Source organism: Odontesthes bonariensis, chromosome 14 (genome assembly GCF_027942865.1).
Source record: "Odontesthes bonariensis isolate fOdoBon6 chromosome 14, fOdoBon6.hap1, whole genome shotgun sequence".
Classification (NCBI taxonomy): domain Eukaryota; kingdom Metazoa; phylum Chordata; class Actinopteri; order Atheriniformes; family Atherinopsidae; genus Odontesthes; species Odontesthes bonariensis.
This window is the reverse complement of record NC_134519.1, coordinates 5,388,086-5,411,680: the sequence shown is the minus strand read 5'-3', so window position 1 is coordinate 5,411,680 and position 23,595 is coordinate 5,388,086. Positions and strand designations below refer to the sequence as shown.

Here is a 23,595-nt window from a genome sequence, read left to right as displayed (position 1 = left end):
CACAGGCTTTTATTTTGTAAAAGTCTGTTGCTGTCTGCTGTGGAACAGGAAAAGAAAGTAATCGGCGGATCCACCAAACATGGAGAAGGGTACGGAACTTTTACTCGGCCATTTTCATGTTAAAGTTCTTCCAGACGGCGGAGTCGACAGAACCAAAGTCATCTGTAAACACTGCCAAGTTGAATTGTCTTCTCAGCGTAGTAGTTCCAGTCTAAAATATCACTTAAAGGCAAAACACACAACTGATAGCAGCAAGTCATTCAAGGAAACAGACAGTGGAGCGAGGCTTCTACATAAAAACTACAGAAAGATGCTGATGTTAAAAGTGTGTTTGCACAACAAATGTTATGGCACTTTCATTCATATGGCAGCACATTTAAAATAAAGCTAAATGCTAAAAGCTATACGCTACTTTTGGATTCATTTTTGGATTCTGCGTACAAATTAATCGTGATTAATCAGGGAAATCATGTAATTAATTAGATTAAACATTTTAATTGTTGCCCAGCCCTAAAATAAATTCATAAATTCCATCTGACAACAATGAAAAAGACCCCGCGTTGCTCTCCGTGTATATAAATATTCTTTATACGTTACAGCCATGTTACATTCAAAAGAAATAGAAATACAGCCAACAGCAAAGTCACATTCAAGTCATTTCTGGAGAAGTTGACATTCAGCCTCTTAAGGCACCAAAAAAGTCCAAACTCAGCAGAACCCCACGACCCAAACGCCACAGGGTTCCCCGGAAGCCCAACAGAACAATTTACAGACAGGAGAACTACAACTTCCAAAAGCTGCATTCATACCAGCACAACCCGTCTGAGAATCGGTGCGTTTCCACATGTGGGACAGATGTGGGACACATGTGGATACGCCAGCACTGAAAGCACAACACGCAGGAATGACATTAAAAGACTCGTTTGTGCTCTTTTCCTTCAGATTCTTATAAAACATAAACCAGGACACACAGTGGTAAATCTATGAAGCCCTCCACATCAGTTCTGTCCCTTTATGAGTCCCTTCAGTACAGAACAGAACCTGCAGTGACTCAGATACACTTAAAAACTTCATTTGAACCTGATTATTATGACACTGAACACTTAGGACTGAAACATGGGTGTGAATGCCAACTGTGTTCTGTTCATTTAGCAGCATCTCAACACATCTCAAAGTTTCCCTTTGTCCAAGGCTGAGGGCATGTTTGAGGACCGCTGAGGAGGACGTAGATAAGGGACATTTCTTTGATTAAACACCGGAACACCTCAACATTTATCCAATTTGAATCAGTGGATCCAGACTTTAAAGGTCCTCCCAGCGGGGCTGGAGCTACCGAATCTTTCTGTAATCGAGTAATCTACCGATTATTCCATCGATTAATCGGATAAAAAAAAAAAAAACATCAGTGTGTACGTTACCTTGGTGACCTGGCGTTAACAGCTGGATGCTTTCGGTTCAGATGTTGAATTATAGACACATCGCACCTCGTTTTTCTTCTTTTTTAAGGGTGAAATGATCCCAAACTTTGGACATTTTCTGCCGTTTGCGGACGGTTGCTTGGCTCTCTGCCATCGAACCAAATGAATTCCAAATGGAACGACATGGATGTATTATATTGGCTGTGTTCCAAACCGCATACTTCCATACTACATACTGCATACTCTGGGCTTCCGTAGTAAACGCCTGCTGAGCTGCAGTCGAGCCGGCCGTCTCCTTAAAGGACGCGGGCTGATATGAAAGTTATCTCTACGAGACAAACAAACTTCAGTTTCAGCTGTTAGACCTCGACAGAAGTCAAATCTGACATTTTCAGCTTGAGTCCGTTCTTGGAAAGGCTTTAAGAACACCGAGAAACTGATCATGAGCTTTCAAGAAAAGAGAGTCATCTCGAAAACCATCGGTAAATTAACTCGTTATCTCGAGAAAACCATAAAAAAAAAGTCCGGTCTGGGCTTCCATATGAAGGGATTCATTTTATGAAAAAAAATTTAAAAAATCTTGATAGTTGGGGTTAAATTAATCCTTTAAGTTAATTCAGCCTTTAAGAACAACATGGGCCGTGTGTAAGCCCAGCGTACGCACAGATAAACCAGCACAAACTTACATTTGCATTTGCACAGACTTGGCTGCTGAACCAGATTCCATCACCGGTTTGCAGCAACTTTTTTTTCCAGAAGTTCTTCCTCGCTGTCGTTCAGCTCGCCGTAAAAGTCTGAACAAACTCGGACAAAAGGCCCGATTGGATAGATAAGAGTTCTTGGCACAGAAGATTGTAAACATCCTATTTCTGAACTCTTAATTGCGTCTTTCGACTCACTGCTACGCTACCGTAATGATATTTTGGATCCAGTTGGTGCTGACTTTAATAAAATGGTGGGGTTCATTTAGTAAGAAGTTCATTGAAATAACAACCCCGATTAAATGCAATTTAAAAGGAAAATTTTAAGAAACTACAGTCACTCCTTGGAACCTTCCTATTCCTTTACAGCAGCTTCAGTTCAGTTTCCGGCCTGGTGCATCGGACAGGAGACGTGGTTACATCGTTACTAAGCTCAAATCTTTTCAAGAGCTTTCAAATATTCAACCAGAGATACCCGAAAAAGGCAAAAGAATTATGCCTCAAATCAGCCAGCAGGTGAATAGTTGATAGCAGTTGCAGACTGAGTTAATGGTTTAGTCCCATGGTTAGGGGCGTCGCACCCGTGGGGGATGGGGGTCTTTCGACACCCCCACTTTTACAGCGAGATGATTTCACCCCCTCACATTTTCCAAAGGTAATCTCGTTTGCCCCATGGATGTATTATATTAACGGTTTGCCCACCCTCGTAGTGCACCAACATACAATGAGTTTTAAAGACCCTGTACCCTCTTTAGAATAATTCCATCCAGATTTGAGCAGTCTAACTATTGTAGTTTCCATACAGGACCCAGTTTAGGGTGATGAGAATACAAAAAAAAAAGCAGTAAAATGGCCCTGTTCTGCATTTTCACAAATCAGAAAAAGGTTTCACAAATCCAAACAAGGTTTTAATTAATCTAAAGCCTCTTTAGAATAATTCTATCCAGATTTGAGCAGTTCAACTATTGTAGTTTCCATACAGGACCTTGTTTAGGGCGATCAAAATGCAAAAATGCAGTGAAATGGCCCTTTATGCCTATCCATTTAATTCGCAAATCAGATGCCAACTTCAGCGTCGTGTCTATGGGCTTGATCTGGCGCTCATGTGTCCCCCCTGTAACACCCCCACATTTAAAATCACTGCTCCACCCCTGCCCATGGCGACCCAACATTGAACATTCATTGAAGTTAAACTGCCAACCCCGTGTCCTCACACATGAGATGCGGTGATGTCCTTTCGTATCTTTGCCACCACAACACTTTATCCCACACAGGAGTTCTGCAGAACAGTCTGGAGAAAGAAGACGGATGGAAGGGATGTCCGAGCCTAAAAACATAAAGACACCAAAGCCACATTTGAATGATACCAAGCTCTAAGATTGGTTTGAGGACCGGCCCCAGAGAGAATAAACTATCCCGGAAAACATTTGGCATCCTGAAAAGCTGAAGAAGAAAGAAGCTCGAAATAACCTTCCTGGCTTAGCTCGGATTTCAAACCGTTACCATGAAGTAGAACCCATCGCACGTTCTGTTCACACCGTTGTTACTCGAATGACAACCTCTCCTGAGTCAGCGTCCTGGCCGAGGTTGTCTCGGGGCACCAGCCTGGGGCAGAAGGGTGCCAAACAGAGGCAGGTCCATGGCTCTGCCCCGAGCTGGGTGGGGTGCAAGGGGCCACTGGGCCCCAAGGTGGCCAGAGGCAACCAAAGCGTCCTGGGGCCCAATGAGGAGTGGCCGGTGCTCGTTTCCTCCATGTCCTTGGCCTTGTTGTAACTCTGAACGTCCCAGTGGAGATTCACAGCCCGCCAGCGCATGAAGACATTGTACACTGCCGCCCCCTCGTGGACAATTAGTCCTGTTACAACGACAACAATCGAGAAAGAAACAAGGTGTTAATGTTTTAAAATATGTGAAATATACACACAAGTATTGAGCCCATCCTTGTTTCTTTATAAATCTGAAGTAAAAGTTGCAGCAACTTTGAAAAAAAACCTGTGCAGACATGAATGTAAATATAATATTTCAGGCAAAAACAGAGTTTGTACAATTCCAACAAGCTTTAAAGTGAATACTTGGTCTGAACCCAGCCAGCATGTCCATGTGGGGTCCATAAGGTTAAAATTTGGGCTGCAGATAAGGGTCCCATGTGGGTTTGTCCGCAGTTTCCACGGTGGCCCCACCTGTGTTTGCCCATATGGGTTTCAAGCTGCTGTGTGGGTTTGGTTGGACTTTGCATTTAGCCAATTTGAATGTGAGCATTCTTTTACTTTGTGTGATGTGTTTATCTGTATTGCCTTTGGAATAATTTAAGGTTTAGGATAACCCTAACCCTCATGTTGCACTTTGGCAGCAGCTCATGTCCTCATCTGTTGGGGTCCTGTCCTCCTGTGATGCATCTCAGACTCTTCAGGTATAAGTCTACACCACTGGCATCGACCAACCTTTAACTCTAGCCTGACTGTAAACACATGTGAGGTACAGAAACGGGACAGAAGCTGCGCCGCACACCGCTTCACTTCACTGTTTGCATCTTTAAAAACACAGACGGGTTCGTTTTCTGGTGTCCGGCTGCTTTAGCAGACTCACCCACACAGACCAGGTCCATGAAGCCGTACATGCCGTAGCAGATCTGGAAGAGGACGTCGCGGCGCTGCCAGATTGCCTGAGGGCTGAGAGACGACCAGAGCAGCCAGGAGATGCTGGCCACCAGGAAGAGAGAGCCCAGAAACACTGCGATGATCTGCACCTTCTCCACCAGGGTGATGGTGATGGACTGCCACTGAAGACAGGAGAGAGGCAACACATAACCACCAAATACACCGGAGCATGGGTTACTTTTTGTCCTTTATGAAAGCAAGACCCGACAAGCCAATGATCCCAAGTCGATCCCGAGTCATTTTAGCCACTAAAAGCACTAAATAAGTTATTTCTTTATGCACTTTCATAGGCTGTGTTCAAAACCGCATACTTCTCCTACTACTCATACTAACTTTTTGAGTTAGTATGCGAGTTTGAGTAAGCAGAAGTTCCCGGATGCATACTAGATTGGCCGAAATGTTGGGTATGCATCATGAGGTTACTACTCATACTCAAACTACCCAAGATGCAACGTAACGTGACGTCGCCGATCGTCATTTCCTGTCAAAACGGCAGTTTCAAGCTAGCTACAACGAGGGTAGGTTCACTTCCTGCTTTCAAAACAAAAGCACCAATTGTATCGTAATGGCTTTCCCTATGATAAAAGGCAACGGGTATTTTATTTTGTGAAAATAACCAAAAAAATGATTCAATGCGAGGCTAAGATGTAAGAAAAAGACACTCATCTAAAGCTAAAGGAGCCTCTCTGATGTTCCAAAGGCAGCAGCTGATACACCCTCATTTAGCTCGAAAAACCAATAAAAAACAAATATGACCAAACAGCTCTATGTGGATAAATCTTTCAGAAAAAACAAAAAAAAAACAGGATTTGTGGGTGGAGAAGAGCGACTGGGAAGGGACACGGCGACACATGCAGAAGAGAGGAAGGTGATGCGAAGACCAACCAAATCAATAAAGAGATTAAAAACAGGGGAGCAGGAGTGTGGAGAAGGTGATTAAAACAAAGCACAAAATAAATGCCACGAGAAAACATTTGAGAAAATAACTTCACGGTGCTCATTTTTAGAAGAAAAGGCTTTAGGGGGACTTTATTGACAGAAACTTCAGCTTAAGCTGCGCGTTTCACTCTGCCAATGACTCAACTTCCATCTGGCAGAGCTCATGAGAAAAGGCCAGAATGTTCCTCTGTGAGAGAAACGATCCAAAATACAGATATTTTAAGCTTCAGGAGCCTCGGCCTGTTCAGCCCGGAGGAAGAGCAGGACTGGAGGAATTCTGAAGAAACAAATTCTCACAGCTAGTGTTGCATTCGCTTTGAGCGACCAAACAATAATCATCATTTCTCTGCCTCGTTAAAAGTCAGAGCTTTACTGTGTTTTACACCTGAGTGGAGCAGAAATGTCAGGGTTTAGTAATGCAATCTATTAAACATGGGGGTACACACAAAGCAAACCAGCAGCACATATATCCATATTTACAGTTATTTACGGTTATTTCGTTATTTACATTATTTACAGTTATTTACGGTTATTTAGTTATTTACGGTTATTTACTGTTATTTACGGTTATTTACAGTTATTCAGTTATTTACAGTTACTTAGTTATTTACAATTATTTACAGTTATTTACAGTTATTTACAGTTATTTACGGTTATTTACAGTTATTTAGTTATTTACAGTTATGTACAGTTATTTACGGTTATTTAGTTATTTACGGTTATTTACAATTATTTAGTTATTTACATTTATTTACTGTTATTTACAGTTATTTACAGTTATTTACTGTTATTTACGGTTATTTACAGTTATTTACGATTGTTTAAAGTTATTTACTAGCCTGGCTGACGCGTCCACAATCTCGATGAGATGGTGATCTGGGAACTAGGTGTGCATTTTCTCGTATTTGAGGCGTGGTTTACGAATGCCTAGAGCCATTTATTGGGCGCTACGAATGTCTATCAAATGACGTCAAGTTCTTCCCATGCTGCTTTGCGCGCGATTCATAGCCAATTGTATCACTTATACCAGATGACGACAGAAATTCGACGAGGAAGAAGAAAAAAATGGAAAATAAAAGTAAACTTGCGCTCTAAGCTACTTAAATTGACAACAAAGTAGGCCTATATGCTATATTCTACATGAATTTTTATGTTGTAGAGTTGTGAATTTATTTTAATAATGGAGAAATTGAGCAGCCTTGCTTTGTTGTCTACAGTAGTAGATCAACCCTCATCTTACTTTGAAGCTCCCAGCTCCCAGAAGTGACGTCGACGCAGCTTTAGCAGCAGAGAAGCTATCAGGCTTGTGTTGATGATGATAATAAACTCCTGGACTATGTACAAACTTCCAAATGCATCGTTTTGTGAGTACAGACCATATTTGTACTACTGTAGAAGTTTGGTGTCATGGCATGTGATTTTAGTGTGGTAATTTTGGAGATACTGCCAGGTTCCATTAACCCTTGTACTAAGCTATTCGGAATAACTCAGTAACTCAGCTGATGTTCAGCCAATATCAGAAAAACTTCGGGTGGGCTACTTGGCTGGATGTCACGGTTCAAATGACCCCAGGGTGAATCTACTCCGAAACACTTTCTAAGGCTGCATTGAACGGTAACGTTGTGTCCGCTGTCATGTTGGATTAACACTCTACAAGCTTCGGTGTAGCGCATAGACGTCGTCATCGTCTTGCTCCCCGTTCTGTGATTGGTTCCCAAACTCTGGCAAAAATAAGGGCGGTGGTTTCCAGGCTGCCTTTGCAGTGAGAATGAAATCGAGCGCAAAGCAGCATGGGAATTCCCAGGCTAGTTATTTACGGTTATTTACAGTTATTAATGGTTATTTACAGTTATTTACAGTTTTTATTTAAAATGTGACCAAGATGTCGAATGCACCGAGCCCGAAACTTATCACACCCCATCCTGACTGAAAGCGAGCGAAACTGACGCCATACGACGACGAAATTTCGCGAGGGTGTCCTGATATGCAGCTTGACGATTTTGTCGGGAGTGATTCTATTGGTTCAGAAAGTGCTCACTTGAAACACCGAGTTCTCTGGCTCCCTTCGGTTCAGATCTTTGTGGTTCGGCTGTTTGGGGTCATAAACCATCGGGTGCTGTTCCACGGTGCAGACCAGCTTCTCCTCGTCCGTTATTCCCTGAGTGATGCTAACCTGTTGCTAACTAGCTTGTCAACAGGAAGCAGCGTGTTCATTTCAACCAATAGGAAGTGTTTAGGGGCGGGACGCCACCGCGAAATGTCGTCCAGATAGAGACAGCGCGGGCAATTTTTTTTATGTGGTTGGCGTCATCGCTGGTCGGAGCGACATCGCTCGCGGCATGTCAGGACAGGCTGATTGAAAAGTAGCATTCTGATGACTTTTTATCAATCAGTCAGGACGGGGTGTCACGATGCAACCTGAATGCATCCGTTATTAGATCAGCCGAGCCAGCCGAGCAACTTTAAAGTTGCCCCGGTTCGAGTCCCACATCAGATGGCCCAGTGCTGCGTGTCGTTCCCCCTCTCTCTGCCCCCTACTTCCTGTCTCTCTGAACATTCCTATCCATTAAAGGCACAAAAGCCCCAAATAATAATAACAAAAAAAAAAATTATAAAAAAAACTAACAAAAAAAACAGCGTTAATGCGCGATAAAATATTTATCGGCGTTAAATAATCAACGAGTTAACGCGATAATAACGAGTTAACTCGCCCAGCCCTAGTTATTAGATCAGCCGAGCAACTTTAAAGCTTTGAACTCCTTTTTGAAGTTCATTACCGTTTGTTCTGCACATTTCAGGAGCTGAGATACTGCAGGTCAGAACTTTGATTTCTGCCCGGCACGACTGCCTGTTCTGCCAGAGGATAAAATGACCAAAACTTCCCTCATGGCAATGCCGTTAACTTGGTCATGTTATCTTACCTAAAAGGATGTTGAAACCCCTTCTAATTGTAATGAAATATCACAAAGATGCCAACATGCATCTATGAGATTTAAAGCTGGAGTTAATCATGCATTAAGTCATGCACAGGGTCATAGTTCTTACGCTCATCGGTCATTAGAAACGTGGAAGGTTTCTGTGGTACTTTTTACCTGCCACGGTCTCTTTATGTTGATGGCGATGACCTGGAATCGGTAGCAGCAGAGCTCGCAGGTCCAGCAGCCACGCTCGCTGATCCATTTCAGTAGGCACTGCTGGTGGGTGTAGCGCACCGAGCCGTCACACCGGCACGGGTTCAACAAGTCGCCCTGGATGGCACATAAGACTATTACAAGCAAGTCATACCAACCCTGTTCTCCGACTATTGATCTATGGCGAGCAGCAGTAGCAGGTCCACGACTGGGCCTTTTTCCATCAGTCAGAGTTTCAAACTGCACAAGTTAAACCTGTTGGTGATAAAACATTCAAACATTCAGAAGAGTAGAAACCGATGCTAGTGGAAACACGCCATATGTCTGTGTTCGAAACCGCATACTTCTCCTACTTCTCATACTAACTTTTTGAGTTAGTATGCGAGTTTTAGTAAGCGAGAAGTTCCCGGATGCATACTAGATTGGCCGAAATGTTGGGTATGCATCATGAGGTTACTACTCATACTCAAACTACCCAAGATGCAACGTAACGTGATGTCGCCGATCGTCATTTCCTGTCAAAACGGCAGTTTCAAGCTAGCTACAGCGAGGGTAGGTTCACTTCCTGTTTTCAAAACAAAAGCACCAATTGTATCGTAATGGCTTTCCCTATGATAAAAGGCAACGGGTATTTTATTTTGTGACAATAACCGGAAGTGCGTTGCTCACTGCGGCTAGCTTTAGTAGCGCCGAATTCGTGGGAACAAAATTGTAAACAGCCGGTATTTTGTCAGGTTTTCAACACGTTGGGGATCTAAACGACTACTTTCTCACCTGAAAATGTTTCAAATGTTGCTAAAGTTTACAGAGTTTAGAGCTTAAGAGAAATCAGCTTCAGGCCGGCTGATTTTGGCTCGGGCAGGAGCGAAATGCATTGTGGGTAAACGCTCTGCATACTGTCTGATCGATGAGTATGCAGTATGGAAGTATGCAGAATGGACGTATGCAGTTTGCAAGTATGTAGTATGTAGTATGCGGTTTCGAACACAACCTATATACGACCCTTGGGTTGTAACAAGTATGTTTTTAAAATTAGCTTCCGAGCTGCAGCCATGTGAAGGGAAGTGGTGACAATAATTCAGCCTATCAGATGAAGCTGGAAGGTTAAATGTCTCGCTGCCCACTTCAGCTGCATAATGACCCCAGATAGAACAAATCAAATCCATGCCGGTAATTGTAGGTTACCCCCTTGAGTTGAGGCCTTACAAGAACGGGAACTTCGTTATTAAGCCGCCACCTGTGGGTGAGGCAGATCCAACTCGTGGGTCTGAGTCACCGGAGACCACATCACAAAGTTCTATGTTTGTAGGGGTTATGATTTTAAGGAGGAGGACAACGACAGCGAGGCTACAGAGTGTGTTAAATAGCCCACGAGTATCAGAGTGGCAGTCATGCGAGAGTTGGTTAAGAAGCTTCAGCGCCTCCCTACTCATGTCTTTTAACTTAGGAAACATGGAACCATGTTATACGAATGGAGAGGAAACATTTCCACATCCTCCCACCAACCTGTTTCCAATGGTTTTCATACAGACTTATAACCTGGATTTCTATAGATAGATATGAATGTAGGAGGGTGAGAATGAGCAGCCTGTGACAGCAATATATTCACTTTTTGTGGCTTTTTCTTTACTTTTTAAAATGACTAACCCGAGTAATAAAGTAACTTATACTAATACTCTGCAGATACATCATTATTCCACAAGTTACAACCATGGACGATGGCACCACTGAAGCAAAAATAGATTTTCTGGGGATCCTGAGCTGTCGGCGAGTTGTAAGTGGCCATCTCTGAAATGTTTTGGCTCCACTTCAGCTGTCATGGCGTCTGTCCTGATAAATGATGCGTGGAAAAAAGCCTTCCCTCGGCTCACCTCTAGCTGCTAATGCAAAGGCAGCACAGGAGCAGGCTATCCAAGCCACTCCACAGGCATATCTTGGCTTGTGTTTTTATTTTTGACCACTCGCCGTCACACCAGGTGACAGATTAGACCTCAATCATCTCAGGATTAGACTCAAAGTCTCTGCTTTGGGGTCAATATTGGAACCGCCTGTCCGAGATTAATCTCACATCCCTTTTCATGACCCACCGTCATCAAGAAATCCTTGTTTTCAAGGTTCAGTTCCCCCCCCACCTGCCGCCTGAACCGCCAGCAGATCATACATCAAAGAAAAATACATGACTTGTTCACCAGAGGGCCATACCAGCTTCGCTCAAATCAATGATCATTTCTCAGAGCTACAACACTCGTGGATATTAATGGCAGGATGCAGCATGGCATTAATCATCGCAGCCATATCTATTTGTTCTGTTTTTTTTGTTCCTCAAGCAGACATCAGTGCAGCTCTGACCTGCCGGCGGGGCCGTGAGTGGCATATTAACAGTATAGTAAGGTCAGTGGTCAGAGAGCTCATTTTTCATCGTGTCGTATTAACCTTGTGGGTTTAAAAGGACCTCAGAGGCTCTTACTTGAATGAACTGATGCAGTTTGATAAAAACCCAACATCAAAGGCTGTTTCAATATGTCTTTTAATTCTCTGAGGGAACATTTTAGATTTAACAAAAAAAAAAAAAAAGTCTAATTCTTTTAGAGCTACGGAAGTGAGAGGGTCAACAACAAGGTTTCAGAGGGAAGTGTGCGATTACAGCCATGATATATAGATGCTTTACTATACAGAGAGCCACTTATACTGCATATCTCCAACTGGTAATCAAAACTATATATATATATATATATATATATATATATATATCTGTGCGCATAGGTTCTTTATAGGTCCACCTATAAACAGCAATAAATTCAAATCCATCATGAAGGAGCCCAAATATAATGATATTATATATCATATTTATACAATATTCTAATCTTCTGCACATTCTAGTTACATATTAATAGTTATTGTATATAATTTGTCCCGTTCTGTGTTTTTATTTTAAATTTTTTCTACCTCAGTTGTTTTTTTTCTATTGTATCTTATTGTATTCAAATATACCGGGCTGCTATGATGACCTAATTTATGAATAAAGTTATCTATCCATCCATCCATTTTTCCATCCATCTATCTATCTATCTATCTATCCATCCATCCATCCATCTATCCATCTATCCGTCTATCCATCTATTATCCATCCATCTATTTCCTCAAAAGGAAACAGCTTAAGGCACCGTAATGCATGACAAAACAACTTCAACCCAAGTGCTTCCACTTCACTTCCTCTGAGGAAAAATCTTCATCAGATTAAAGACAAAGCAATGAGGTGACATCCATTGACGAGGCCAGTAAGTAGATTTAGAGTCATAACTGTTCTGGAGCTTTGGAGCAGATTTAACGGCAGTTTCATTTAACAGCATGAAACATGGTCAAGGTCTCCTGAAAAAGCTATCAAGTTCCATCAAATAACTCCACAAAAGTAACGTCAAATTAGATCATTTTTTACACAGCTTTGCAAAGTCGTTTGAAGTTGGTTGAGCTACAGATCCACGCACAGACATCTAGCTGCATAAGGCAGATTAAAGTGAATATCTGCCCCCCCCCCCCCCCCGGTGCCTCAAAAAGGCACGTTTAGAGTCCCTGTTTGGATTGTCCTTTAAGGTCTGCTGTAGTGGTGAAACTCAGCAGGTGGACCTGGGTGAAAACCATTCTTATGTTCACTTATAATGACAGTAACACAATGATCATGCACACAGGTTTGATTATCATATTGCATTTGACTACAGCCACTTGCTGTTTAGTCAACGCTGATTTAACTGCCTTTTGGAAGCTTTCCACTAAACTGTGAAGAGAACTTCAAGATGCTCAGAATATTTACTCCCTCTTATACAGACCCTACATTTACCCAATGGTTCGATAAAGGGATCAAATCAATCTGTAACTTATACACAGAAGATACATTTGCATCTTTCTCGCAAATATCCCCAGTCTACAATCTACCTAAAAACGATTTCTTCCGTTATTTACAGGTTAGCGTCGTACAAAAGACGCTCCACTCATTTCCAAATTCAATTCAGTTCAATTCAGTTTTATTTATATAGCGCCAAATACAACAAATGTCATCTCAAGGCACTTCAATAATAAAGTCCAGTTCAAGCCAATTGGAATTCAATTCATTGTAATCGTAATTATTTATAAAATAATCCAAATTCATTCATATAGAGCCAATTCAAAAACAATTTCCTAGCTGAGGAAACCAACAGATTGCACCGAAACTTGTCTTCAGTCCAATCTCCCGTCCTGAGATTAAAATCATAAAAACCCATAAAATCACATACAGACTGTCTTCTAGAACTGAAATCAGACAGTAGAGGACCGATCGCCCAGATCTATGACCTCATTCAGAAAAATGACCCACACTCGACGGAAAACTTAAGGAAGGCCTGGGATTCTGACCTTGGAGTAGTTTTCGTCTTAAATCTGATACATACACATCATCTACATCTGCTAAACTCGGCCTAATCCAACTTAAAGTCGTACACAGAGTTCACTTTACCAAGGCCAGGTTGGCGAAGATTTATCCGAAACCTTGACCCATTATGCCCCCGATGTAGGGGTCAACCTGCAGATTTAATGCACATGTTCTGGCCATGTCCGAACCTTATATATATATATATATATATATATATATATATATATATATATATAACTATTTTTAAAGTTCTCAGTGAGATGTTTGGAACCCGATTAGATCCCGACCGGATTCGTGCCCTCTTTGGTGTAACATCTGAGGAATCTCGAGCTGCCCTACCGACTAAAGCTTGTGTTGCCATAGCTTTCACTTACACTCCTTGCGAGACGCTTGATTCTTTTCAAATGGAAGCAACACACACCTCCATCCTTTTCTCACCGGGTCAAAGATATCATGTACTTCTTAAAGTTAGAAAAAAAATCAAGTACACACTTAAAGGATCCTCCCAATCATTTCTCAAGGTATGGAGGCCCTTTCTTGATTATTATGACTCCTTACAAGAACCCCTTGATAATGAGTAGACTTGAACATACACATGACCTTTTGCATTGGTGGAACTTTCCCCCTTCTATTACTTCAGGTTTGTATGCATTTATTTATCTTTTTTTTTCTGGTCGCCTTATTTTTCTAGTTTTCATTTGGTTGCTTAAGTAAATTGGGTGTGTTTGGGAACCTGTAGCCCTATGGGTGGGGGGGGGTAAGAAGGGTAGGGTGAACTCACTTGGCCAATGTAACTAATGAACATTGTATATGGAAGTTTTTCTGTGCCATCAGAGTTTGAATACGAATTTCTAATATTGAATTTTTACAGCATCAAAATCAAACTTTGAATTTGAAAAACCAACAGGGTAAAAAAAAATAAATCAATTTCTAAAAACAAAAATCAGTGTAAAAAAAATTCAACTTCAAAAAATTCAATGGAAAAAGATTGGCTGCCGTTGGATGAATTGAGAGAAGGATCGATTGCTTCTCCCTGTTTACCTGGATGTTGAGTCTGGTTCTTTTTCCATTTAATTTTTTGAAGTTGAATTTTTTTCCACTGAATTTTTTTCTTTAGAAATTGATTTTTTTTTACACTGTTGGTTTTTCAAATTCAAAATTTGATGATGTAAAAATTCAATATTAGAAATTCGTATTCAAACTCTGATGGTACAGAAAAACTTCCATAATTGTACCCATTGTTTTGGAAATGACTGTGTAAATGGAAATAACATGTACTGTACATGTGCTGTTTTCTTGTGGGGTAAAAATCTCCAGAAAATCAATAAAACATATTTACAAACAAAAAAAGATGCTCAGAATAATGGAGACCTCCTACAGCTACAATGAAAACCATATAAATAAAAAAAACATCTGGAAGTAGAGGAAAATGCCTGAAAGTGGATCTTTGCATCAGTTCTCTGATTTCTCCTTTTCTGCTGTCACATTCTCACATAACAATCCGATATGCCACATTCATATTCTGCAGTCTTTTTTGATGACTGGTGAGCTTTCCCTGCCCGCGGCCTGGTATCAAAATCAAACATCAGTCTGGACCCGGAGGCTGAGTCATTAGATTAGCTGTGCTAATAGGCTGTAGCCCACGTTCAGAAGACAGGATATTCACTTAGGCGTTTTACTGCCCTGACTCCTCTTTCCCTCCGACGGGGATGGATCGTCCCTCATTGGGGCTCGCTGTCACGAGCAGAACAGGCCTGCAGAGTGTCAGATTACAGAGATGGTTGGACAGAGTGTCCATTTGTCCCTGCAGCCTCTGCTTCTGTCTTCCAGGAGGACCTGCAGACAAACCGGCTCGTGGCTTTGGGACGATGTTTGATAGAAATCATGCCTGAGTACCTGGATTTATTTGGAAATTACTGTCCTAAAATACTTCTTTTAATTCAGTAATTTACCAACTAAAAAAGTGAGGCACCGGTTTTCAAAAACAAACATTTTCTCAGCGCTGAAACACTTTAAAAAATGCTTAAAGTCAGCAGCTTTTGACACATTTTAATGCACTTTGGGCAGCAAATTTAGATCCTGTTGGACAGACGGGAGTTTTCCTTCGTCTTAGTTTACCGTTAGACGAGTATTCACACAAAAGATTTCATTCACAACTAAAAAGATCGGAGATGAACACACAGCAAAGCTGCAAATTACAACTGAGCTTATAATAAATGTGTTAATGCAAGATCGATTTGTTTTTAAACTGACCAAAAAGCGGAAATAGAAGTTGCATTTTGAGTGTATGATTAGTTCAGATTTAAGCTAGATTTAATTTACAGCACAAGTTGCCGTCTTTGAATGTTTAAAATGGAAATATATTTCATGAAAACTCTGTCCATGGGGGTAAAAATGGCATTTTATTTTGGAATTTATTCGCTTTTTTGGGTGCTTTGGTTTAGCTGCTGTACAAATAGTTTTTTTTTTTTTTTTTTTTCAGACATCAGTATCCTTAGAGAGGGCCAGGGTTAGGGTTAGTAGGGTAGGGTTAGGGTCAGGGTCAGGGTTAGGGTCAGGGTCAGGGTCAGGGTTGGTAGGGTTAGGGTTAGGGTCAGGGTTAGGGTCAGGGTCAGGGTCAGGGTTGGTAGGGTTATGGTCAGGGTCAGGGTTAGGGTCAGGGTCAGGGTCAGGGTTGGTAGGGTTAGGGTCAGGGTTGGTAGGGTAGGGTTATGGTCAGGGTTAGGGTCAGGATTGGTAGAGTAGGGTTAGGGTTGGTAGGGTAGGGTTAGGGTTAGAGTCAGGGTCAAGGTCAGGGTCAGGGTTAGGGTTGGTAGGTTAGGGTCAGGGTCACGGTTAGGGTCAGGGTTACGGTTAGGGTCAGGGTTACGGTTAGGGTCAGGGTCACGGTTAGGGTCAGGGTCACGGTCAGGGTTACGGTTAGGGTCAGGGTCAGAGTTAGGGTCAGGGTTACGGTTAGGGTCAGGGTTACGGTTAGGGTCAGGGTCACGGTTAGGGTCAGGGTTACGGTTAGGGTCAGGGTCACGGTTAGGGTCAGGGTTACGGTTAGGGTCAGGGTCACGGTTAGGGTCAGGGTTACGGTTAGGGTCAGGGTCACGGTTAGGGTCAGGGTCACGGTTAGGGTCAGGGTTACGGTTAGGGTCAGGGTTACGGTTAGGGTTGGTAGGTTAGGGTCAGGGTCACGGTTAGGGTCAGGGTCACGGTTAGGGTCAGGGTTACGGTTAGGGTCAGGGTTACGGTTAGGGTCAGGGTCACGGTTAGGGTCAGGGTCACGGTCAGGGTTACGGTTAGGGTCAGGGTCAGAGTTAGGGTCAGGGTTACGGTTAGGGTCAGGGTCACGGTTAGGGTCAGGGTTACGGTTAGGGTCAGGGTCACGGTTAGGGTCAGGGTTACGGTTAGGGTCAGGGTCACGGTTAGGGTCAGGGTCACGGTTAGGGTCAGGGTTACGGTTAGGGTCAGGGTTACGGTCAGGGTCACGGTTAGGGTCAGGGTTACGGTTAGGATCAGGGTCAGGGTTACGGTTAGGGTCAGGGTTACGGTTAGGGTCAGGGTCACGGTTAGGGTCAGGGTTACGGTTAGGGTCAGGGTCACGGTTAGGGTCAGGGTCATGGTTAGGGTCAGGGTTACGGTTAGGGTCAGGGTTACGGTCAGGGTCACGGTTAGGGTCAGGGTTACGGTTAGGATCAGGGTCAGGGTTACGGTTAGGGTCAGGGTTACGGTTAGGGTCAGGGTCACGGTTAGGGTCAGGGTTACGGTTAGGGTCAGGGTCACGGTTAGGGTCAGGGTCATGGTTAGGGTCAGGGTCACGGTTAGGGTCAGGGTTACGGTTAGGGTCAGGGTTACGGTTAGGGTCACGGTTAGGGTTGGTAGGGTTGGTTGCCAGAACCGTGCATTGCATTGTGCAATGTTTGCACAATGCAAACAATGCAGTAATGTCTTAAGTTACGACTTTATTCTTTAAAATATTTTACATGGTTTCATCTTCATTAACTGTGTGTATGAAATTTTAAAAAAGTGAGTTTATTGCTGTGTATGTAGAAGTTTACGGTCACATATATCCTGTCAAAGCATATAAAAGTTTTTTTTTTTTAAAGTATACACTGTAACGAATTGCTGTATATTTACGGTGGATTTACAACAGTATCTGACTGTATTTTACAATAATTGTAAAATACTGTTGAATATTCATCCCTCACATGTAAATTAACACTTAAATCAGTCATTTAACAATACCAGTAGATAACTGTAATTTAACAGCATAAAACAGTATTTGTAATGAATTGCTGTCCAAATCCAAAATACATTATTATACTGTTAAATAAATTACGTTAAATAAATGTTAAATAAAATTACTATTACCGTCATGTGCTGTAATCCAAAAAATAGTATTATACTGTTTGATAGATAACAGTAGTTGCACTGTAAAATAACTACAACACCTACCATTATTCTACGGTCATATACTGTAATCCAAAAAAAACGGTAATATACTGTTAAAATAAATAACAGTAGTTGCACTGTAAAATAACAGTAAAATACAGTATTATTTACAGTGTACCTTATATACCTTTAAACAGCATGTCAGACATTAGAAGTTGATGTTTAGTCTGTAAATTCTGTCAAAATGCCAAAAAAAACTTGCTGTCAGATAAATGTAACTTAGCTAAAAATGAAAGTCAACTGTTAAATGGTTGAAAACTGATGCCTGGTTATGTTTTGGTGCCTTCTCGGGGCCCCTCGGGACTGGTGGACCGCACACGGTGCTTTGTTATTTCACACATCTCTGTACTACCACTGATCCACTTACACCAACACGTTGTTAGTATTCGAAGCTTTCAAAAGTGCTCTCATCACAACAGAAATACAGAAAGCTATTGCTGCCACTACAAAAAAAAAGAGGCTCAGTATCACGTAATTAGTGAAAGGTTTATTGTTATAACAATATATTTTTCACGTTTTAACAATATATTTATCATGTTATAACATGATATTATCACGTTATTTCAAGATGAGATATTTTCACGTTATAACGTGATAAATATATTGTTAAAACCTGAAAAATATATTGTTATAACAATAAACTTTTCACGTAATTACGTGATACTGAGCCTCCTTTTTTTTTCGTAGTGGCAGCAATTTGCTTCCTTAGAAATCTGCCCAATGGCCGCGTCCCAATTAGCTGCAGGTGCACTCCAAAGCCGCTCTGCAGCTTCACTTTAATTGAATGAGCTGCTGCCGTCAGCCAATCAGAGTCCAGAGGACAGGACCCTCACCTTCAGTTTAACTAAACTTTCACCGGTCATAAACCCGGAGCTCGACTTTGGATCAAACTGGAGACACATTTAGCGCGTGCAGCCTGCACCCTACCTGCTCTGCGCCCTGAAAGCAGATTCGGCAGCTGGGAGTGGGGATGCAGTTTTCGCTGCTGCAGTTTGAATGCATCGCAAGCGCCTTGCGAGATCCACCTCCCACCGGCCCTTCCTCACTGGAAAAATTCCCCCCGTTGTCCTCCACGTTGAATCTGTCCGCCTCCCCGCAGCCGCAGTCCTCCCGGCAGCCCCCCGCCTCCTCTCCCCGCCGTGCCTCGTCCACATCGTCGGGGTGCGGACGTCCTTGGGAACCGAGCGGTTCGCTTTCCTCCCAGGAGTGGCGGAGGGTGATGGATGAAACTGCCCTCGCCTCCCCGCCGGCTGGACTCGTATCTCCCCTCTCTTTGCTCATAATACAATGAAAAAGTAGAAAATAAAAACTGCATAGATGCCACGCGACAACCTTACACACGATCCGCCGCCGCTGCGACGCAGGGACGCGATGCTGCGGGCGAAGCTGCCTCCGGTCCGCGCGTCTGAAGCCGACCCCACTGTGTGATCGCCTCGCAAAGCTGCACATCAGCAGCCGGAAGCCCCCCGGTGCTGCGGACCTTGGGCAGGATGGACCCGCCTCATGCGCTCCGGAGACCCGGGGATGATTCCCATGCAGCCTCCGCGCATCGTCCTGAAGCGCCCAGATCCCGTCTCCCCCGCTTCCCTGCCTCCCCCTCCTGCTGTTCAGTCGCCTCACAACAATAGTAAAGTAACAAGTCTCTAAATGAAGCGGATATCCTCCTGATGGTCCGTTGACGCTCCCTGCCGAGGAGCTCTTGAGCAAAATTCCTCCCACAAGTCAGCAGCAACTCCTCTCAGAAAGCAGCAGAGAGCATTTCTCCGGGGGATGCCCAATCAATCACATTATCATCCCATTAATATGATGGAGGAGGTAACTTCCCAGAGCCACAGCCGGGTGGAGATGAGCTGCACCGCAGCCGGGTGGAGGACAGATGAGCTGCACCACAGCCGGGTGGAGATGAGCTGCACCACAGCCGGGTGGAGATGAGCTGCACCACAGCCGGGTGGAGATGAGCTGCACCACAGCCGGGTGGAGATGTGCTGCACCACAGCCGGGTGGAGATGAGCTGCACCACAGCCGGGTGGAGATGAGCTGCACCACAGCCGGGTGGAGATGTGCTGCACCACAGCCGGGTGGAGATGAGCTGCAGCCGGGTGGAGATGAGCTGCACCACAGCCGGGGCAGCCTCCCCGTCAGGCCGCCTGCCAGCCGCGGGGTTTTATGTGGTGAGACGCGGTGACCCGCAGCAGCCGCCCCGCGTTACAGGAATCACTGACGGGGCTACAAGGGTGGAGGCACAAACCTCTTCTGCATATATATATATATATATATATATATATATATATATATATATATATATTTTTTTATCTTTAGCACAAGTTTCTTTTAAAGAGCAACTATAGAATAAATAAAAATAAATTAAACTAAAGCGCGTGGTGTCCCCGGGAAAGCTGGGGGTGAACTCTGAGATCCAAAAAGTGTGCAGCTTCTGTTCAATTCAGTTTATTTCTATTGGTGCCAATTCACAGCTAAGGTCATCTCTGGGTACTTTACAGCCAAAGTAAACTAATTCAAGTCCAATAAAAAAAACATTTCAATTCGCTTTTTAGCGATTCATTCCAATCCAGTTTAAATAAATCATTATATTTAATTAGAAGTAGCCCAACTATGGACGCCAGTGGACTGAAGTTATTCCAGTTATTGAAAGAGACTTATTGTGTACTTTTTTTCACACTTAAGCCCATTTTTGTACTTTATTTCTGCCTTGCTTCAGATTAGTTAGATAGATAGATAGATAGATAGATAGATAGATAGATAGATAGATAGATAGATAGATAGATAGATAGATAGATACTTTATTCATCCCAATTTGGGTAATTGTTGTGTTGCAGCAGCATACAGTAAAAGATATGTAGAATAGAATAGAATAAAATAAAATATTTTATATTATTTCAGATGATTTGAAATGGGAAGCTCAAACTCTTGTTTTTTAAGTTGGAAACCTCAAACTGGTCTGAAACAAATCAAACCAAACTGATATATAATGGGAACAGAGTACTTTAAGGGAAGTGAATGGGGTGTTGGCCCCTTATAACACATCTGAATTCAGAACGAATTTTGGTGGTTTCAGATAACAAATACAGCCGATTTATTGCAAACCTCCTCCAGTTAAATGTCCTTTAACATGCATGTTCTTAACCAAGCATTTACATCATAACCTCATGGGTTAATCCTGCTAATCCAACTCTGTTTGGGGATTTTTGTAGCTGTAAGTGCCTGCGTTCGGCCACACGTTTTCCACATTCATTTCTTTCAATCAGCAGCTGTGGCCTCCCTTTTTCTTTTTAAACATCCAGAGTCCACTATACACTCATGTCTGCCATAAAAATGTGAGTAAGAAGAGGCTATAGGGTGGGAAGTAGGGGTGTGAACAGCCTCCTGAGGGCACCTAAACAGTCTGATAAGACTAAAGGTTGAATCTCAGCCGCTCACACTGGAGCTGCAGGATCAACAGGATCCCAGAACGGATACAAATCCAGATGTTTTTATTCCACCAATGCTTTCTTTGTGCTGAATATACACAGCAGTGTAAGCCCGGCTGTTCCCACCAGCTTATCATCGTCCTCCAAATGGACCTGATGATAAAGTTCGAGGAGCAAATCTGAGGCTGCTTTTCCAAGAAGAATTTTTATTCTATTTATTTATTTTTTTGAGGATGTCTTTCACTTTCCGGGGAGCGGGCCCAGTAATGGACTCTAATGCAGCAAAGGAAATTATCCACTCACGTCCAATCACTACCTACGAGGCACCGATCAATAGCAGGTCCCCAGGGCTCGGAGGGAGACCGGGATCGTGCTGAGAGCAGGGAGGGCCGGCTGAACCGCTGCTGAACGCGTTTAGGTACGCCGACTGAAACCTGTGGGTTTTACCTTCTGTCCGATACCATGCGTTTCACATTTTAATTAGAGCTGGGCAAGTTAACTCGTTATTATCGCGTTAACTCGTTATTATCGCGTTAACTTGTTCATTATTTAACGCCGATAAATATTTTATCCCGCATTAACACAGGTTTTATTATTTATTTTATTTTGTAAAAGTCTGTTGCTCACAGGCTTTTATTTTGTAAAAGTCTGTTGCTCACAGGCTTTTATTTTGTAAAAGTCTGCTGCTCACAGGCTTTTATTTTGTAAAAGTCTGTTGCTCGCAGGCTTTTATTTTGTAAAAGTCTGTTGCTCACAGGCTTTTATTTTGTAAAAGTCTGCTGCTGTCTGCTGTGGAACAGGAAAAGAAAGTAATCGGCGGATCCACCAAACATGGAGAAGGGTACGGAACTTTTACTCGGCCATTTTCATTTTAAAGTTCTTCCAGACGGCGGAGTCGACAGAACCAAAGTCATCTGTAAACTCTGCCAAGTTGAATTGTCTTCTCAGCGTAGTAGTTCCAGTCTAAAATATCACTTAAAGGCAAAACACACAACTGATAGCAGCAAGTCATTCAAGGAAACAGACAGTGGAGCGAGGCTTCTACATAAAAACTACACAAAGATGCTGATGTTAAAAGTGTGTTTGCACAACAAATGTTATGGCACTTTCATTCATATGGCAGCACATTTAAAATAAAACTAAATGCTAAAAGCTATACACTACTTTTGGATTCATTTTTGGATTTTGCGTACAAATGCGATTAATCGTGATTAATCAGGGAAATCATGTGATTAATTAGATTAAACTCGACTAGATTTATTATTAATAAATAATAAAACAGGTGGTCCGTGGCATAGTGGGTTGAGCAGGCGCCCCATGTACAGAGGCTATAGTCCTCGCTGCAGCTGGCCCCGGTTCGAGTCCCGCATCGGACGTCCCTGTGCTGCGTGTCGTTCCCCCTCTCTCTATCAATTTTATTTTTTTTATTTTTTTCAATTTAAATTTAAATTAAAAAAAATAAATGAAACCTGCGTTAATGCGCGATAAAATATTTATCGACGTTAAATAATTAATCAGTTAACGCGATAATAACGAGTTAACCGTCTGGAAGATCTTTAAAATGAAAATGGCCGGGTAAAAGTTCCGTACCCTTCTCCATGTTTGGTGGATCCGACGATTACTTTCTTTTCCGGTTCCACAGCAGAAAGCAACAGACTTTTACAAAATAAAAGCCTGTGAGCAACAGACTTTTACAAAATAAAAGCCTGAAAAAACTTTTTTTTAAATTTTTAATCAAAAAAAATTGAATTAAAAAATAAAACTTGCGTTAATGCACGATAAAATATTTATCGACGTTAAATGATTAACGAGTTAACCCGTTATTATCGCGTTAACGCGCCCAGCCCTAAAAACAACATAATGAAAACGTAAAAACCAGCTTTGTGTGCAAAGTGAGCAGCATCAGTGTTAATCTGGTGAAAGCATCACCTCCTGCACTGACTTCCACAGCGCTAATGCCTCTCAGCCATCTGCCCCTTTTCTCTCCCAAGTCGTCCCGATCAATTAGTCTTCTGGCCGTCGGCCTGTCTGCGCCGCCCCTCCTCTCTCCAGCGGCAGCACGCAGCCCGGGCAGAGTGCCCTGAACCTCTGAAACCGGCGCGCCGCAAACACTCTCCGGGCCGGCGAAAGGAAGCGCAGAGCCTGCCAAAGATAAAGTGGAGGACCGCAAAACAAATGGAGAAACTGAGCTCATTACTGCGGGCCAGCATCCTGCTGAAGGCCGATCAGCTTTCCATGACATCATCTGCACGGGAGCCCAGAGTCATTCAGAAATCTGACGTGCATGAGAGACCGGCAGCGGTGACGGCGAGCTCGAATCTATTAAGACAAAACGCGGAAATCGATTTTCAAATGTTTACTTTAGTAAAAGAAAATCCCACAAAAGGGAGCAAAGATGGCCGAGTTGGAACTGAATGAAATGTAGGAGATCTTAAAATAGTTAAAGGACATTTTAATATGTGGCCTGGGGAGCCGGAAT

The 23,595-nt window shown here is 42.8% G+C and overlaps 1 protein-coding gene across 1 annotated transcript; it reads right to left on the bottom strand.

Annotated features, from left to right (window-relative positions):
- Nucleotides 1-574: 574 nt before the first annotated feature.
- marchf11 (membrane-associated ring finger (C3HC4) 11) lies at nt 575-19,254 on the bottom strand. Its single transcript, XM_075482689.1, has 4 exons — nt 18,616-19,254; nt 8,808-8,963; nt 4,706-4,898; nt 575-3,974 (listed from the first exon to the last, which is right to left on the bottom strand). The coding sequence occupies exons 1-4, from the start codon at nt 19,135-19,137 to the stop codon at nt 3,652-3,654; spliced, it is 1,194 nt and encodes a 397-aa protein (XP_075338804.1). The 5' UTR covers nt 19,138-19,254; the 3' UTR covers nt 575-3,651.
- Nucleotides 19,255-23,595: the final 4,341 nt, after the last annotated feature.